At 36.4% G+C, this 20,103-nt stretch overlaps 1 protein-coding gene and 1 pseudogene across 2 annotated transcripts in view; one reads left to right on the plus strand and one right to left on the minus strand.

The window, feature by feature from the left end:
* LOC308414707 (transmembrane protease serine 11D) overlaps positions 1–16,564 on the minus strand; it is a gene marked incomplete at both ends in the record, with an annotated part of 46,347 nt that extends 29,783 nt beyond the window's left edge. The window contains 6 exons of the mRNA XM_080909947.1: positions 534–601; positions 3,601–3,759; positions 11,850–11,917; positions 14,468–14,586; positions 15,197–15,318; positions 16,515–16,564. Coding sequence (XP_080766073.1) covers positions 534–601; positions 3,601–3,759; positions 11,850–11,917; positions 14,468–14,586; positions 15,197–15,318; positions 16,515–16,564 — 586 coding nt within the window. The remainder of the gene's footprint in view (positions 1–533; positions 602–3,600; positions 3,760–11,849; positions 11,918–14,467; positions 14,587–15,196; positions 15,319–16,514) is intronic.
* On the plus strand, positions 8,639–11,324 carry LOC308436475 (high mobility group nucleosome-binding domain-containing protein 5-like; annotated as a pseudogene). Its single transcript has 2 exons — positions 8,639–9,443; positions 11,218–11,324. The product of its transcript is annotated as a high mobility group nucleosome-binding domain-containing protein 5-like (transcript).
* Positions 16,565–20,103: the final 3,539 nt, after the last annotated feature.

Raw genomic sequence — 20,103 nt, forward strand, 5'->3', positions numbered from 1 at the left:
GGCTGATCTGAGAAGTAAAGTTCATGTTTTTAGAAATTCTATACTAGAGAATGTATCTGGGGTGACAATGGCACATAATGCCTCTCCCTTCAGCCTCCAACTGACAAGACATCTGTAATTTGTTACCTTATAATTAACCCAAATCCACAACAAAGCAAGCCATTTTGGTGGTTGCAAAAGCTACATGAATTTTGTCAACAGATATAATTTGCAGGTCTTCAGAAGCACTGCTTTAGAACTACAGGAACAAAGCTTCCCAGAACAGCCATGAAAACGGGCAGAACCCTGATGTTAAAAGAATGCCAAATGGATGGCCCTTGTCTACACTTCCATTCTTCTAAGGGGAGGGATTGCTTAAACATTGTTCCATCAACCAGGTTGAGGTGCAGGGTCTGCTTTCAACAAGAACCTTCCGGAGTGAACTCAGAATGAAGGCACAAACTTGACCGATGTGGCCTTGTCAGAGAGCTCAAAAGACTTATGCTCAAAAATCATAATTTAATAAGTAATTTAAAATAATTTAACAAACTTACCTTGAGTCAAAACATTTTCTGTATCCTGGTCAGTGAGGGCTAGTGTTAAGAAAGAAAAGAGGAGAAGACTATCAACAAAACAGGAGCTCAATATCATTTCACCTCAATTTCACGAAGCTCGGTGCTGACACAACCAGAGATGCGGTCTCTGGGAGGAGGGTTTGCTGAAATTCAGATTCCCAGGCTTCACCAAGCTTTTAGAAATGCCTTGAGTCGTATGCCCTAGAAATCTCTTTGCCACTTCATCCCCGTGTGTTGTTGCACTCAAACTGTTGGAAGTTTGTGCTTACATGAAATTCATGAAATACTTAACAAATGTCTCTGCTCTAAAAGTCACTCATGTCTCTTGGCAAAAGAAGGCTTAGGCAGCCATTAGGGTACAGTGTGACATCTTATAGAAGAATCCATTTGTTCATTGTTCAACTACACCTGTGAGTAGACACTGGTATGTGTGTGTAGAACTTTAGTATTGCTATATTATGTGCAGTTTCTTCAAGAGTGAACAAAAACAAAGGGTCTCTTAACACATTATTTACAGATGGATGCTAACCAAAATATTATTCTCGTGAAAAGTTAGGTGGAGAAAAAGATAACAATACCAAGAGAGTGACAGATATCATCACAAAGGACATAACATTTGCACTAATTGAAACTTTAAAGAATGGCTCATGAAGACCAGAAGAGAAAGAGTAGCCTAAATGGGAGTTAAAATAGGATCTGTGTTCCCAGATATCAGATGTGTGTTATGAAATAGTCAGTAGCAGGGTTGTTGGGAGTGCCAGAAAAGCCAACAGCATCGCATCACATGGTGACCGATCTTTGTACCCTACTTCCAGGCCTGCATTCACAATGGTTTCTAAGGCAGGTCTAATAGTTTTCTTAACCTTAGCATAAGCATAATTTATCAAGAACATACTACTTATGTTTCCTCCCTTTGTAAGTGATACCATCTCTATAGATGGTTAGAAGTGGATGAAAATCTTCCTTCTCTTCTTCTCATCCATTTCTCTGCTGCCTACTCTAATTAACATTTGTACAGTTATAATACCTTCAAACTGATTTCCACATTGTTATTTTATAGGACCAATACTTTCTAAAATGATGTCAGATTACATTCTGCCAGATTTAAAAATTCTTACTGGGCAGTCTTCTTATTTTCAGTAAACTAAACTTGCTAAAATAGGTTTTCATGGCCTCTAAACCTGGTTTACACAAAACGATTTCCAGCTAGAAGGTTCTGTGCTTCATCTGCTTTTTGTCAGCATTATTAGGGCCAAGTCATTCTGCTGGAAGCATGAAAAACTAACAGAAACAACTGATTGCCTTTCTTTCTTCGTTGAACAACAAACACTTGAGTTTTAAGCCTAACTGCCAACACAGGAACTCTTTGACTCTGGCCCCTAGTAGAGGCAGCAAAATTACCTATAAGATATCCATTGGCTTCTTGTTCCAAAGCATTATGATTATTTGAGGACTTACTCTTTCCCACATTTCCCTCTTTCTCAGGACAAGTTCTGTCCGTGTCTTAGGATCCTTCTCACACCTGAGTCCTTCTGACCTGTAGTCTCTCTCTTTTCTGGATCCGTCTAGCAGTCTCTATTCTTACACTGCGTAGGCTTGAGCTGATGGATTCTTTCTCTTGCTTCATTTTTATTTCATGCTTGGAAAAATAGCCCAGGGCTTGGTATGTACCATGGACGTGCACTCTACTATGTGCTGACTCTGTATATCTCCTCTTGATTGTCAATTCTATTTATTATTCTGTACTTATAGCTCTTTCCTTCCTTCATTCTGGGAGGCAGAATTTCCCAGCACACTGCCAAATAGCAAATACCCAAGAAGCTCTCTGAAAGTGTCCCTTAATGTGTAGGAGAAGAGCTGATGTTTTCTTACTTAGACCTGGTTTATGGGTAATTACAGTCAGAAACAGTGAAACTATGGATTGGAGCAGTGTCTAGGGCCAAGGCTTTCAGCCTTCCTAATGCTGTGACCCTTTAATAATTCCTCATGTTGTGTGACTCCCCATACATAAACTTTTTGTTGCTATGTCATAACTGTAATTTTCCTACTTTTAGGAATCATAAGGTAAATATCTGTGTTTTCTGATGGTCTTAGGCAACCCCTGTGAAAGGAGCATTGGAGGTCCATAGGGATTGCTGCTCATAGGTTGAGGACAGCTGGTCTAGGCGTACTTGACTAAACATTAACTCTTTAGCTGGAAAACCTTTTTGATCTTGAGCTCAGCATGAAGTCATGACTTCTGATAGCAAGTAGTGCAGGCAGAGCCAAAGAGATGTCTATTACATAGTTCATTTATTTCAGCCATGTAACAATTATTTATTGATTATTACATATCAGATTCTGGGTAATAGGAAAATAGTGTAAACAAAACTGATCTGTTAATTACCAGTACACTTATGGAAAACAGTCTGGGATTTTTAAGAAAAAAAAAGACTAAAAATACTGGTATCATATGATCCAGCTATCTTCTGTTGGATACATATCTAAAGGAATCAAAATGAGTTGCCAAAATGATACCTGCACTTGTTTTCATCATCACTCAAGAATTATGAGTCTATTTTTTTTTTATAATGGTAAAGTGAATCCTTAAGTTTTTTTTTTCTTTCTTTTTTTTTTTTTAGATTTCAACCTCTAAAATTCACTGCTATTGGAACAGCCTTAAAGAACTACCTAATCAATTTCAGAAGGAAAATGAGAAAGTCTTCTTTGTCATGTTCTCCCATTCTATAGAGGACTCAAAACAATAGAAAAAGACATGTTAAAATAGATGGCTCTGGTGTGGACACGAGGAAATAGATCTCTTCCCATATTGAAATTCCATCTAAGAAGAAAATCAAATCTTTAAAACAATTTTAATGAGTAAAAAGTGAAAAAAAAAAACAAATTCTTGCATGTTTTATATTAGAGAGCTGTCTGTAATATTTAGAACTATAATAAACCTTAGAAAGTTCAGTTACAAAGAATGAGCTGATTCTCATGTTAATTATATGTAAATTTGAATGAAGTTGAAAGATGAATTAATATGAAAAGGCATAAATCATGGTACTTGCATGTTATCTCATTCGAAGGGGTTATTTCCAAGTTTCCAGAGCTGCTGAGCTTTTGTAGGACAGATTGTATTCTGGTTTTCATTGCTCTTCTGTTGTTACGTTTACTAGATCGGAATTTCATGACAACATCCGCGACCACACAACTTTCTTCTTTTCTGTAAGTCATAAAAGAAAGAGATCCTTTGGGTAATTTTGTACTATTTATATACTCTTTTTGACTAAACTGTTTTTTTTTTTAAGAATCCATGTCAGAACATATTTGCAAAATAGTGAGAACAACGAGGTGTCGCAATGTTATTTATCAAATTTGATTTTAGTGCAACTCACTGACATCACCAGGCTTGGAGGCAAAATGCTACCACTAGGTGATTTTCTTTGCAAACTGTTTTAGTTTCTTAACATACTGTGTTTAAAAATCTTAGTGTTTTAAGTGGGTTTTTATGAGGATTATATGCATAAATTGATGTAGAACTTTTGGAAAGAGTGCATGAAAAACACCAAGGTGAACTATAACATTAGCCTAAAACTGAGAAAATATTTCCTGTCTTAAACTTAAAAATTGATGAGGTTTCAAATTTGTGTGATTTAGAGCACCAAGTTAGTTTTCCATTACATAGACACTTTCATTTGCCCATGACAACAAGTTTGTAGTTATATATTAATATTTTACTTATGTTTTGATTGACCACAGAGACACATTCCTCACAATGAACTTGATGATATCAAAATCTAAATAAATTCTACTTTATTTTATACCAACAATGTTAGTTATGAAGTGGACACCCGAAACTGTAGCAGTGCTGACACAGTCCTAAACAGAAGGATCCTGACGGGTAAAGGTTAACTTATTGGATAAACAGAAGCCTAAATCTAGCATTCTTTAGGAATTTTGTAGGCTGGGCTTGCCTTTACCACAACACCCCTACTTCCTTTATCTACACCAAAGGTAAACCATCTTGGGTAAGGGCATCTACTTCTCAGTTAATCCAAACAAATTATATCAGCCCAAAAATTCCCATCCCATTAGATTGCTTTCCTGACAAGTTCCTGTTCTTTGTCTCCCAGACACATTTGACAGTTTGATCTCATCCCTCCAAACCTTTCTTTCTACCCACAGAGTAGGTGGTTTCATTGTGCCCTCTGTTACAAACAGTTAACAGTGTGAGCCACCTTCTCCATCTGGCAGAGGCTTGTGTGCTGTCTAGCATTACATCACTTTGACCCACTCTGTAGTCATGTAAGAGGAGGTAACGTTGACTAAGAAGATACCTCTGGAAAGATAAGTGAACTCCAGAGGTCACAACCTCCAGGGGTTGATGGAGGCAGCTCAGCTCTTAGTGAGCATTGCTCTAGGACTCTGCTTAGGAAGGAAACAGGATCCTTACAGGCCCTCGTCTTGCCCCTTCTCCCTGTACTTTTTATAAGTGGTTTTAGTGCCAGGTTGCCTCTCTGAGTCCTTGCTTGAAAGGGATGTAGCATATTTGTATTTATTTTATGTATTGGTGTTCACCAAAACAGTTTGAAAATGGAAAAAAGAAAAAAAAAAAAAAAAAAAAAAAAAAAAAAAAAAAAGAAAGAAAGAAAGAAAACAATCCTCCAGTGCGCCCCCCAGTGGATGCTTCTTCGCCAGCACGCCTGCTCCTTCCCAGAGGGGAGAGAGCGGTCAAGGCTTTATGCTTCTCTTCTTTAAATAAAAGCAAATAAAATAAAATAAAATAAAATAAAAAAATAAAAAAAATAAAAAAAGAAGATACCTCTGTAAGATCCGGCTTTAGGCAAGCCTGTAGAATATCTTCTTAGTAAGTGATCATTGGAGGAGGGCCTGGCCTATTGTAGGTCATGCTATCCTGGCTGGGAGTCCAGGGCTCTATAAGAAAGCAGGCTGAGCAAGCAATGAAGAGCAAGCTGGAGAGCAATCTTTCCGTGTCCTCTGCTTCAGTTCCTGTCTCCAGTTTCCTGCTTGTTTGAGTGCCTGTTTCTTTAATGGTGAGCAGAAATGTGGAAGCATCAGCTAGATAAATCCTTTCCTCTTCAAGTTGCTTTTGGTTATTGTGTTTTAAGGACAGTTTGTTTCATTTTTGTGTGAAAAAGTTTAGTAGGCAAATTTGTCTTAATGTTTCTTATATACTTCTTAGTTTCCTCCTTCCAACTCAACTGCCAGTTCAAATAGTAGACTGTCCTAGGAACTAATTTAGTATTTTTTAGAAAATGTACAAAACATTTTATGGTGTATGATACTACTCTAAGTTTCAATAATTTAGCTGTGGTGAAATTTCACTGTGGTCACACTCAACAGTTGAGCAGTTTAAATGGAACAGCAGATACTCACCAATATGGATGCTAAATCTAAGGAATTTTTAAATACTGTACAAATATTAGTTGAAGTGGCATAAATTATATTTTAGATTCAAAACTGAACCTGCATGCTAGTGAGGGAAAACTTGAGTTATAAAAAAAATCTGTTAAGTTATATATGCTAGAATGTTCAATAGGCTTCATTTTAACAAATATATAACGACTGGAGCTGAGGTCTTAGGTGAGTGTAGAATAGAGTTAGCTTTGATATTTCAAACAACTGAACTCCAGTATAAACATGAGTTAAGGAGGGAAAAACCCAACTTATCACAAAGAAAAGTTTTATTTCATTACAAGGCTAAATTATGAATGGGATAAAATATTTTTTTTCATATAATTTTAAAAATGAGCCTGGTTTCATGATATTTGCATTTGTATTGATACTTTCTATTTATTCAAAGAATGCTTAAGGTATTCTCAAGCTAAAACAAAAAGAAAAAAAAAAGAACCCTTTGAAATGCTCCCCACAGGATCTTTGAAGTGATTACTATACAAGAAGAAATTATAAATATAAGAAAAATAGAAGATTTTACCACCTCAAAAAAATCAGATAAAAGGGATGATGTGGTTCATGCTTATAACCACAGTACTCTGAAGGTTGAGATAGAGAAGTTTGAATTAGCCTGAGACCATCCTGGGCTTTCATAGTAAGACCCTGTGTCAACAAAACAAAAGAGAACAAACTAACAAAAAGTCCAGCTAGAGCTTTTTGGATAGAAAACATCCTCACCAAAGTGACAGAGGATGTTGGTCAGAGCTAAAGAAATTCAGTTAACTGAAAAAGTGGATATGAAGAATTTGCAAAGTGTAACACCAGATAAAGCAGCAGATAAATGTTAGAAAACATTTAGAACCCTTCTATATACCAATTAAGGATCCATTAATATGATAAATCTATAGGAGTATGCTTGTGAGCGAAAATCTTTTTCATTCAGTATCCAGTCTGGCCAAGACTACTTTAACAACTCATCTAGAATCACATTACTTTTGGATATTCTCTATGATCTTCTTCAGGCACATAGCATCCTTATTTTTATTGCTATTACTCCTCAGGGGCTTCCTGCTATTAGTGTTGGTCCTCTTCTCTGTGCTCTATCTGACAGTATAGGGATTCTTTAAAACATCTGTGTGTGTTCATTTGGGTGGCATATGCATATGTGGATGCCGGAATGTCCACCTCAGATGTTGTTGGACCCATCTAATCTTTGAGACAGAGTCTCTCATTGGCATGGTGTGCCTAGAATGAGTAGGCTACAATGGTTGGTCACTGAGTTCCAGAGGGTCCTTCTGTCTCTTCTTTCTCATCTTTGGATTATAAGAATTTGACAACATGCCCATTTATAAAAACACACACACATGGGATTTTAGGAAATTGAACTCAGGTTCTCATTCTTGCATGGCAAGCAGTTTACCTACTGGGCTACCTCACGAGTTGTGATCCTTTAAAATTTTTTGACCACACTTTTTCTTTCCAATGGCATCATTCAGAATAAACTCTTCAATCTTTTATTATGTCAAACAAGGCCTGGATGATCTTGTTTCTGTCTATACTTTGGACCACCTTTAACTCCATTGTACTCTCAGAGGTACCTTTCTGTTTGTTGACTCCATACATATTAACAGGTGAAAGGTTATTATTTTCAAAGTTTATCTTTACTGTTTCTGTGTATCTGCTCAAATATCATTTCATCATAGAAAACTTTTTAATCTCATACAATCTTAGTTTTCTTTATGAATCATATTACACCTGACCCATGTCTGTGTTTTTTTTTTTTTTTTTGTTGTTCCTTATCATCTGATCCTCCTCCCTGGAATATATTTCCCATCAAAATGGAAGCACAGTTTTGTTCTTTGCTAAATTCACATTCTATACCTAGAATGGAATCTAGTGTCTGACACACCATAAGCACGTCTGAAATACTCATCAGCTGACGAGAATTATGGGTAAAAGAAGAAGCAATAGAGTTGGTAGTGAGTAGAGTACAGTTGGGATTTAAACCACATTGGTAGGTTTTGATTTCTTGAAAAAATAAGTGAAAATTTGAATTTGATAAATACAAATGGTTGATATAGACATGAAATGATTATTTACTTTTAAAAAATACCTTGGGGAAGTAGCAGTGAAAGTTCATCTGAGATTTTAAACACAAGTAAGAAATGACTAAATGAGGTGCATTAAGCATGTTGCTTATTATCTGTGTTCTGATAGATTAAGATTTTGGAACATTTCATTCTTGGAGAACACCACTCCTAGAATTAGCAAATTTTGATGGTAGACAACCATGAGCCATTTATCAGTTTAAAAGACATGAACCATTTAGCAAATAAAAAGACACCATCCAAGGTCCTCACCAACAAATAACTCCTGTCTTTGGCATTTAAGCTTGAAACCACTATTTGCCACCTTGATAATCCTGTACTAGGTACAAGGTGAGTGAGGGTAAAGTCTTTTTTTTACCTTTAACCTTGAATACTCTGGAGTTCTTAAAACTAGAGAGAAATTTTTAATTACATTTTGATATATATATTCTTAATAAATATGTACATATACTATTTATATCTACTGTGTTTGTATGTATGATTTGTGTATGTTTGTATCATGACCCATTTATAGATGTATACCTACATATCTATTGGATTTTAACATTCCCTTAATTAAATATGCAAATATTAATATTTATGTATTTATTTACACATAATGATGTAAGCCAGGAGCCAAAGAGAAAATCAGTCCGACTGTCTGCTATACCTGAGCCCTTTACACCAGAGTTGAAACCTAGAAGAACATCAACTTCAAGGAAAATGAAGACCACAAATGTTGCAAAAGAAAAAAAAAGTACAAATTATCATGACAACTCCTGAAATCAAGTCAGAAGTTGGTAAAGAAGAATGCATCATGGAAAATGCTGAAAATGGAGAAGCCAAAATTATTGAGGTACCCATTCCTAAAATGGAACTGAGGAAGTAAAAGAACAGATAAATGAAGACACTGAAGAAGATGGAGGAGAAAAGAAAGAAGCAGTGGCAGCAGAAGGCAAAGATGATGAGCTGGAAGCAAATACTTAGGATGTGGAGAAAGATGAAGATGGGAAAGAGCACAAAGATACAGGTGAGGAGCCAGAAGATGGACAAAGGGAAGAAAAACCAGGTGCAGCTGAACATGAAGATGCAAAGGAGGCCAAAGATGATGAAAACAAAGAAGACATTAAAAAAGGAGAAGATGGCAAAGAAGGCAGTGGGAAGAAGGAAGAAGAAAAAGATGACAAAAGGGGGGAAGCTGAAGCAGAGGAAGAAATAAAAGAACTAAAAAAGAAAACTAAGGAGGATGATGGGAAATGCAAAGAGGAGGAAAACAAGGAAGAGGGAAAGGAAGATCAGCATGAGGAAGAGGTAAAGGAAGGTCAACATCAGGAAGACAGAAAGGAGAAGGATGATGGAAAAGAGGAGGATAGAAAGGAGGAAGAAGAGCAAGAGATAGCTGCAGGTGAAGGAAATGATGAAAACAAGATGGAGGCAGAGGAAGAAGCTGAAAACAAAGACTTCAAACAAGATGGAGAAAAAGAGGAGCCTCTGAGCATTGTCTAAAACTGCCCTCTGTGAGATCATAATTTGGTAACACGTACTTTCCTGTTGTAATGTTAATAGAGATAAATATTTTCAGATATTTTATAAGCAGTGTTTTTCTTTATCATTCAATCTCAGATTATCCTCATACAGGTTATAGTTACAAAATCCCTAACATGACACCTTTATTCATTTTGTGATTATAGTAGTGTAAAATATAAAATGTATATTTGCAACTTTGTGAATTTCATTGTGTGTAAGTTATGTATTAAATCTTTGAGTTTCAATTTTATTCTTAGACATAGTAGTTTTGCAGAGTAAGAGAATTTCAAAGGAAAGGGTTTGGCACAACTTTGCTGTAATTCTTTAGGTTGCTTTTATAAAGAAGGTCAAAGGTCAACTATTTTTAGGCAATCATAAAACTTAGAATTGCCATTACCATATATAACTGTATTAATAGCTTGAAAAAATATAAAATTTTAATTTCATTTTTGAAGAAATTTGAATGTTTATTTCAGGAGGGCAGTTTTGATTATATGCATATGCACAAAGTTTTGCTATATTTATCATGGTAAAAGAGTTCCACAAAGATGAAAAAATGGTTTTAATTAAGGGAATAGTATGCTTTGTTTTTTTCCCTTCAAACAATGTTTATGTTTGATATATTCAGTGGAGCAAGACTAGTGGTAAGGAGACACATTTGTAGACGGTTACAGTCCAATATGGAGAAGGATGGTTGCACTACATCACATGTTATAGAGTTGAGAGGTATTTCAGTAATCAAAGTTGAAGACTAGGCAACTGGGTATGTGGAACTGAGGGTGGGTCAAGAATTACAGATGCCTCCCAGATCCCCTTAATAAGCAAGGAGTGAAGTGTCCATCAAAGACTGAGATGAACAATGCTAGGGGACAAATGTACTTGATTGAGATGATTAGGCAGGTGCAGAACTCTGTATATTAATGTTGCCTAAAAGTTACATTTGCTCATTTCTGTGGATGGAAAATATAGTTTATCATGTCAGAGATACAAGTTCAAGACTAATCAACAGACAATCAACAGAGGACCTGAAACCCGAGGAAGGAGAGACTGTGAACTGTGATATGTGGCTCACAATGCACACTCATGTTCAACACATGAGAAATATACTAGAGCTAGTAAAGGAAGAAGAGAATATATCTAGGTACTGAACAGGAAAATCATGGCTGTGTATAGTCTTCAGAGCCAAGGTATAATATTCCATCAACAAGCCAATAGTGCCAATGGCGGTCAGAGATCCAAGAGTAGAGCTAAGGTAATTTCCCAGATTTTGTAATTTGGATGCTGTCGATGAAACTGGCAAGAATACCTTGTACTTTAGAGTGTGGCCAGAAGTCAGAAAACAGTGGATTAGTGGCAAGTGAGAAGTTAACAAAAGGAAAGGCAAGGGTTTTCCATCTACTCCTCCAGTATTGGCTTAAAATTCAGAGCGTTACAAGCTAGCACACACACAAGGTACCCAAAGGAATGCACACTGAGTAGGTAGAAATGTGCTCTGTACTCTTCCCATAGTTTCTTCCTCATCCCCTAATTCCTCATTAAAACTCAATTTAACCACCACTTTGCCTTTTATGTGTGTGTGATGTTAACAATGCTTGAGAATAAATTCATAATATTTTTTGCATATTAATGAATTTTCATGTTGTTATTTGAAGAATTGAGCAATGTAGGCATTGAAGACAGTTCTGGAACTGTTACTCAGTGTGATTGTTTTCACTGGAAAAGCCTGTTCCACCACACCTCATGGATAGTTACATGGTAACTAAGGCACAAGTAGCAGATTTCCATAAATCCCGTATGGCATACTCCTGCTATTAGTACCTGACAGACTTGTCATGGAGTTTGCTACAACACCTTCCTTTTATTATGACATTCTGGGAAGCCAATAACTTACTTTTGGTGTTGGCATGTTATACTGATCTTGGATGACTACATCCCATGTATTGTACAATTCAAGAACATGTTGTTTTCATAGACTGAACTATGATGTCTGGAGAATTTTATACAGTAAATGGCCCCATTACTGTCCCCTTTGGTATCAGCTTTTCCTGTACCCTTTCTACAATCTCCCATGAAAAAGGATGTGATCTGGTTATTTATATCAATAGCAGAATACATAGAGCATTTTACCTTGTCGTCTAAGCTACCTCATTTTCTCAATATTTTTACTTTCATATTATTGGAACAACTACATGAATGTGTCACTTAACCACCACATTGCAAACACATATCCAACATACTAAATCACGTCTTTGCAAACAGAGTTTTTGGTAAGGGTCTCACTTACCTCAATTTGACAACATGTGTCCTGATAAACTCACTTCTTAGATTTGATTCTCGAAACACATCAGTGATCTGTAGAAAAAAATGGGAAATAATCCCACTGCAATTGCAGGTTCATTATTTCATGGTGATTTCTGTGACATGGGGCTTATAGAATGAGAAGTAGAAATATATCAGGTGAGGTCAGCTCAGTTTTGTCAGAGATCATATAGAACCAATATAAGCAGATGGGGTAACCTTCTGATGCAGTTTCTATTTTACAGCTATTAAGCACAGACGATCTGGCAAGGCATGCCTATATAATAAGTCACTCCTGATATATGATTTGGTAGCTGTAAGTGAGTTGTCTGGGAATCAGCTTCAAGTAACTTGGACTCTTTTCATGCAACTTCTCGTATGTGTGTGGTACATAATGACTGTGTTTTAAAAGGATGAACTAAAAATCAGGGTAAAGCTAATTAGAATGATTAGAAATGAGACATCTGAAGGGGAGGTAGAAGCAATATATTTCAGAGTTCGTTTGCAGTGCAGGGTCAGCTATGCTGTGATTTCAAAATAGGGAATAGATTTCTTTCACTTATAACATGAGCCTGTACCTTTGGGTAGGTCAACACAAGAATACAGAAATGAGGAATTAGGCACATGCTGAACATTATATTATTCTAGGATTTAAAGCTAATTTTTCAGAACTATGTTTATTAACTGCTCAGGCTATCAGACTATTCAAATTAATTCCTTTTTATACTCATTTGGGTTTACAACTTGTTTTATTGCTGTTGTTTTTTTTAATTGAACAACTTTATTTAAAAAAAAACAGAGATAAATGTTCAGATTTTAAAAGCATTTTTGCAAAGAGAATATGAATACATTTTTATCAGTACTAGATTTTTTAAAGGTTTGATAGTATGCCTTAAAATCTTACTAGGTACAATGAGCATAAAGTATATATAAAACAAGATGTAACCTGGAATTAGTCAAAGTTTTCTTGGTGTATAAAGATTAAGCATAATGATTTTTAATTTTTTTGGCCTTTGTTTTTCTTGAACTTTATATAGTCTGTGAGTTGTTTCTGGGGTGTTCAGAGCTTTCTGGGGTTAGTATCCAATTATCAGTGACTGTATATTATGTCTGCTCTTTTGTGACTAGGTTACCTCACTCAGGATGATATTCTCTAGATGCATCCATTTTCTTAAGAATTTCATAAAGTCGTTGTTTCTGATAGCTGAGTAGTACTTCATTGTGTAAATATACCACAATTTTTGTATCCATTCATCTACTGAAGGACATCTGGGTTCTTTCAGGCTTCTGTCTATTATAAATAGGGCAGCTATGAACGTTGTGGTGTATGTGTCTTTGTTGTATGTTGGAGCTTCTCTGGGGCATATGCCCAGAAGTGGAATAACTGGGTCTTCAGGTAGTACTATGTCCAATTTTCTGAGGAACTGTCAGACTGATTTCCAGAGTGGTTGTACCAGTTTACAACCCCACCAACAATGGAGAAGTGTTCCTCTTTCTCCACATCCTCTCATATGAATTTTTGATCTTAGCCATTCTGACTGGTGTGAAGTGGAATTTCAAGGTTGTTTTGATTTGCATTTCCCTGATGGCTAATGATGTCAAGCACATCCTTAGATGCTTCTCAGACATTCGATATTCCTCAATTGAGAGCTTGTTGTTTAGCTCTGTACCCCATTTTTTTAATAGGATTGTTTGATTACATGGTTTCTAACTTCTTGAGTTCTTTGTATACCTTGGATATTAGGCCTCTATCAGATGTGGGGTTGGTAAAGATCTTTTCCCAACCTGTTGGCTGCCCTTTTGTTTTCTTGACAGTGTAGCTGTTGTTTTTTTTTTAATCACATTGGGAAAACCAAGTAAACAAGGAAGAAGAAAGGATTTTGTGTTTTCCTCATGGCCAACAGTTTCAATAATCCTTTCATGTTATAGAATATTCTAGAATCCTCACCAGTCATATTCATGATTGTTTAAGGCCCAATATGAATTAAATGTCATTTCAGTAAGTTTCAACAAATTAAAACATAAGTGGTCATCATTATACATAGCAATTTAGTAGGTTGTTTCAAAGCATCACAAAGAGAATTAAAGTATAATTCTCACATTGTTGGCACTTTAAACACAAACACCATAGCAGCTGCTCATGTGTTCTATAAATCACTTTTTTCAGTTTATGCTAGCTGACACAGCAGTGCTTTCTGTTATCTGAAGGTTAGTAGGCAGAGATGATGTTATGTGGTCTTCTTTACTGTCTGTTATTATATTCCCATTCTCTTAAAATCCAAAGATTCTGAAAACTCACTGTTCAAGGAAGAAAGAAAAATGAAGGCTTGTGAACATCTGGTCTACCTCCTATAACACTGGTCTGCACGTGTGTGTGCACGTGTGAGTGCATGTGTTTATTCCCGAACTTTATTTCTCTTTTCTGAAGAGGAAATGGAGAGGCAATGTCATTGTGCAAAAAGTGAGGTGAGGAGGTTGAGGTTGAGAGGGGTAGTGGGATGGAAACTGTTGTTCCAATATATTTCAGGAAAGAAGAACCTCATTTGTTTTCAATAAAATGATAAAACTACAATGAAAACATTAAAAAGACAAGGATTAATGTACCATAGACTCGATTCTTTCACTCAAGGTTCTGTATTCCTGTGTAGCAGGTGAGTGTAAAGCTTCAGTATATTCAACGTTTAGGATTTGAAAGCTGCTATGATAAAAGTAAGCTTTCTTGTCTGGAAAATAAAATAAAAACATGATTATTCTAATGCTTCTAAATAGATTAGTTTTTAGTTTTTAGAATTATGAGAATTTATACAATTTAAATAGTATTCCTTAGATGAAAGGAAAAGTATATATGGTATAAATATAACACAGTAACTTTCTTTTGGGTTTTCAAAAGATTGACAAAGATATGACTGTTAAGGTAAAAAAAAATTAGACTAGTATGATTGGTACTTTCAAAGTTGTTCAGAAATATGGTAATTTTTATTAGTAGTACATCTAAATAATGGTCATTTAGTAACCATTAATAGATAGCTATAATAGATGATTGTTCATTCATTAGTAAGAATTTAGATAATCAAATAGTTTTTATATATTAAAAAGCCAAAGCACTATCACCCCCAAAAATCAACCAACCAAACAAACAAAAAAAACCTTAAGATGGTCATAAATAAATATAGTAAGCAATAAAATAAGAAAAGAAATATGGATATGTATATGAATATCTATTTAGAAAAAAATTCCAAGCAATATTAACTCATGTTAGATATAACCATAATAGGAAGAACTATATTTTAAATCTCATGGCATATTTAATAATTTAATCTGAAAAGTACTTACCAAAAGCTAAAAAGTGAATGAGTAGACCTGTGGTCATGGCCAGGAGACCTACTGTTGTTATGACAATTAAAGCTACCATCAAGGGATTGAAGAATCTTGAAGGTGACAGCATTGGTCTTGGTCTGAAACAAGAATCAAACAAAAGAGTGTCCCTCAGTTCACTTGGAAATGCACACTTTCAATACCCATGACTGAGTTTGAATCTCATAGCTTGTCCATGAATTTGATTACAGAAACATAGTCCAAGAAATTAATCTGAACACTACCAGGATATCCTTCATACTTTCCCTTCATACTTTTTTTAGTCATAGAACTAATGTCTTTTTAAAGTAGTTTGGTAGGATTATAAGAACATCTGACCTATGGCATAGAATTGCTTTATTTTTTCCTACCACTTTGTGTATTTTTGGGTTTTTGCTTGTGTTTTTGAAAGAGGATTTCTTTACTATGTAACTCTGACTGGTCTAGAACTATTTGTGTAGGCAAAATTGGCCTCAACTCATAGAAATCCACCTACTACTGCTTTCTCAATATTAAGATCAAACATATGCAACACAATTCTCATCACACGATGGTATGCTCTTAAGATTGACCTATAAAGTTTTTATCACACTGCAATGCCTTCCAAGATCTAAAATTTGATAATGTCACAGCATCCCATGTTAATTGGGAACCATTACCAAGGGTGTGGTGAGGAGAGACCACCTCGAATGTAAAAAGATGAAAGAGGAGAAAGAAGCAAGGGTGGGATTGAGGATTATAACAATAAATTTCTTCAAGATGTCATTTCATATTGATACAGATGATGGAGTGGGCTACTAAAGTAGTAAGAGCTAAGGTGATTTTCAATCTTCCTAATGTATGACATGTTTCTCATGTTATGGTGACCCCAATCATTATTTTCACTGTTACTTCATAATTATAATTTTGCTGCTGTTATTAATCATATTGTAAGCATCTGATATGCAAGGTATCTGAAATACAACTTTTGGAGGTCGTCCAACTTCCAAAGAAGTTGGACCCCACAAGTCGTGAGAACCCTTGGGCTAGAGTTTCTCCAATAACAGAGGATGAATGTGACTTTTTTTTTTTTACCTATGACTTCATAAATTGCAGTGCAGGCCAATCAACTTGTATTAATATACAATCTCATTTTACAGTGGGCATATCATCTAGAACAATCTAATTCACTGTTTCCTTTCACCAGGACAGCCACAGAAGTGGCCATTCCCATGGGGAGGTCACCAGGACAATTCCTTGTTTAGGTTACCACCTTCTTATTTTCCTGAAGAAATGTTACTAGTTGTGCTTATCTCACAAGGCTATTGGAAGCTGAGATGAGGTTATTAAAATGAGGTTAGGGGCCATCGAGAGTGCCAGGTGACCACCATCAGGACTCAGGACCCGCCCACAGACGGCTGAGACCCCAGAACAACCTTGTAAGCGCTTTTCTGCCAGAGCCCACAGGGAGCTTGCCACATACCCTACAGGTTGTCTGTGGAGGGATTGCCTAGAGTTCCCAAGGGACAGATAGTGTAGTGTACTCTGGGATTGGGCTCTTTCTGGTCCAGCTAGATGGCAGGGTGACAGCCATAATGACACAAGACCTGCCTGCAGACAGCTGAGCCCCCAGAAAAGCCTTGTAAGTGCTCTCCCATCTGAGCCCATTGTAAACCCTAAGCCTACCACATACCCTCACTGGCTGTCCGGGGTGGGGAATACCTGGTGATATCCTGAGCAGATAGAGTGGTGAACTGTGGGATCAGGTCCTTTCTGGCCCAGCGAGAGGGCCAGGTGACTGCCATCAAAACTCAGGACCTGCCCACAGATGGCTGAGACCCCAGAACAACCTTGAAAGTGCTCTTCCACCTGACCCTACAGAAAGCTTGCCACACACCTTTCAGGCTGTCCGGGTAGGGATAGCCTGGAGCTCTTGAAGGAAAACTAGCATGGTGCACTCTGGGATCAGGTCCTTTCTGGCCAACTGAGAGGGACAGGCAATCTCCATCAAGACTCAGGACCTGCCTGCAAACTGCTGAGCCTCCAGAGTTTTACAAGAGTTCTCCCACCTTAGCCCATAGAGACAGAATGGAGTCACTGCAATCAGAACTCTCTGCCTGTCCACAAAGAGACAAACACGCAGAAGCAATTTCCTCCCTGAGCCTACGGGCCCTCAGATCCACAGGAAAGAGGCTCCAGTCAGAGACAACAAGATAACCAACCTATAATCAAAGACAACAAGATGGCAAGAAGAAAGTGAAAGAACCTAAGCAATGGAAACCAAGACAACTTTGCAACATCAAGCTTTCCCACCACAAGTAGTGGATTTCCAAGCACACCAAAAAAAAAAAAAAAAAAAAAAAAAAAAGACAGATTTGAAATCATATTTCATGATGATGATGGAGATCTTTGAGAAGTGCATAAATAACTACCTTAAACAATTACAGGAGAACCAGGAGAAATCACTTAAAGAACTACAGGAAAACACAATTAAGTAGATAAAGGGATTGAAAACAGAAATAGAAACAATGAATAAAACAGAAAAAGAGATAACTCTGGAGATAGAAAACCCAAAAAGAAATCAGAAGACACAAATGCAAGCATCACCAACAGACTACAAAAGATGGAAGAGAGGCTCTCAGGGGCTGAAGACAACAGTCAGAGAAGATGCAAAAACCAAAAAGCTCCTAACCTCAAATGCCTAGGAGATCAAGGACACAATGAGAAGACCAAACCTAAGGATAATAGGTGTAGAAGAGGGTGAAGAATATCAACTAAAAGGCACAGTAAATATCTTCAACAAAATCATAGAAGAAAACTTCCCTGCCCTTAAGAACGAGATGACCATGAAAATACAGGAAGCCTACAAAACTCCAAATAGATTGGACCAGAAAAGAAACTCCTCCTGACACATAAGAGTCAAAACACTGAATATTCAAAACAACGAAACAATCCTAAAAGCTGCAAGGGAAAAAGGTCAAGTAACATCAAAGGCAGACCAATAAGAATTACACCAGTTCTCAATAGAGACTATGAAAGCTAGAAGATCCTGGACAGATGTCATATGGACCCTAAGAGAACACAAATGGCAGTCCAGGTTACTATAGCCAGCAAAACTCTCAATCACCATAGATAGAGAGACCAAAATATTCCAGGACAAAACCAAATTTACACAAAATCTGTCCAAAAATCCAGCCCTACAAAGAATGAAAGATGGAAAAATCCAGCACAAGGAGGGAAACTAACCTAAAAAAAAAGCAAAAAAAAAAAAAAATTATGCAAGGAAACCAAAAGAAGAAAACCACATAAACATAAGTCTACTTCTAACAACAAAAATAACAGGAAACAACAATCACTATTTCATAATTTCTCTTAACATCAATGGACCCAAGTCCCAAATAAAAAGACATAGACTATCAGACTGGTAAATAAACAGGATCCAGCATTTTGATGCATACAGGAAACCCATCTCAGAGACGAAGACAGACACTACCTCAGATTAAAAGGCTGGGGAAAAAACCTTCCAAGCATATGGTCCCAGGAAACAAGATGGAGTAGCTAGTCTAATATCAAATAAAATAATGTTTTAACTAAAAGTTATCATAAAAGATAAGGAGGACACTTTTTACTCATCACAGAAAAAAAATCTATCAAGATGAACTCTCAATCTTGAACATCTATGCTCCAAATACAAGGACACCCACGTTTATAAAAGAAATCCTACTAAAGTTTAAAGCATATATTACACCACACACAATAGTAGTAGGAGACTTTAACACCCCATTCTCATCAATGGACAGATCATGGAAAGAGAAACTTAACAGAGACACAGCAAAACTAGCAGAGGTTATGAACCAACAAGAATTAACAGATATCTACAGTACATTTCATCCAAAAACAAAAGAATATACTTTCTTTTCAGCATGTCTTGACACTGTCTCTAAAACTGACCATATAGTCAGTCACAAAACAGATATAAGAAGATTGAAATACTCCCATGCATCCTATCAGATCACTATGGACTAAGGCTTGTCTTTAATAAAAACAAAGGCAACAAAAAGTCCACGTACTAATGGAAGCTGAACAATGCTCTGCTCAATGATAACATGGTCAAGGAAGAAATAAAAAAAGTTAAGGATTTTTTTAGAATTTAACAAAAATGACACCACTACATACCCAAATTTATGGGTTGCAGTGGAAGCAGTACTAAGAGGAAAACTCATACCTCTAAGTGCCTCCAAAAGAAACTGAAGAGAGGACATACTAGCAGTTGACAATACAGCTGAATGTTCTAGAACAAAAAGAAGCAGATACACCCAAGAGGAGTAACTGGCAGGAAATAATCAAACTCAGAGCAGAAATCAACCAAATAGAGACAAAAAGAACTGTAAAAAGAATAAACAAAATCAAGAGCTGGTTTTTTGAGAAAATCAACAAGATTGACAAACCCTTAGCCAGACTAACAAGAGGGCAAAAAGAGAGTATCCAAATTAACAAAATCAGAAATGAAAGTGGAGACATAACAACAGAAACTGAGGAAATTCAATAAATCATCAGACCCTACTACAAAAGCCTATACTCAACAAAACTAGAAAATCTGGAGAAAATGGATGAATTCTTTGACAGATACCAGATACCAAAGTTAAATGAGGATCAGATAAACCATCTAAACAGTCCCATAACACCTAAAGAAATAGAAGCAGTCGTCAAATCCTCCCAACCGAAAGCAAACAACAAGAACAAAAACAAAACATAACAAACAAACAAACAAACAAACAAACAAACAAAAAAACCCAGGACCAGATGGGTTTAGTGGAGAATTCGATCATACTTTTATAGAATACCTGATACCTATACTCTCCAAACTATTCCACAAAATAGAAACAGAAGGACACTACCCAACTTGT

This window comes from Micromys minutus (genome assembly GCF_963924665.1).
Source record: "Micromys minutus genome assembly, chromosome: 1".
NCBI lineage: Eukaryota > Metazoa > Chordata > Mammalia > Rodentia > Muridae > Micromys > Micromys minutus.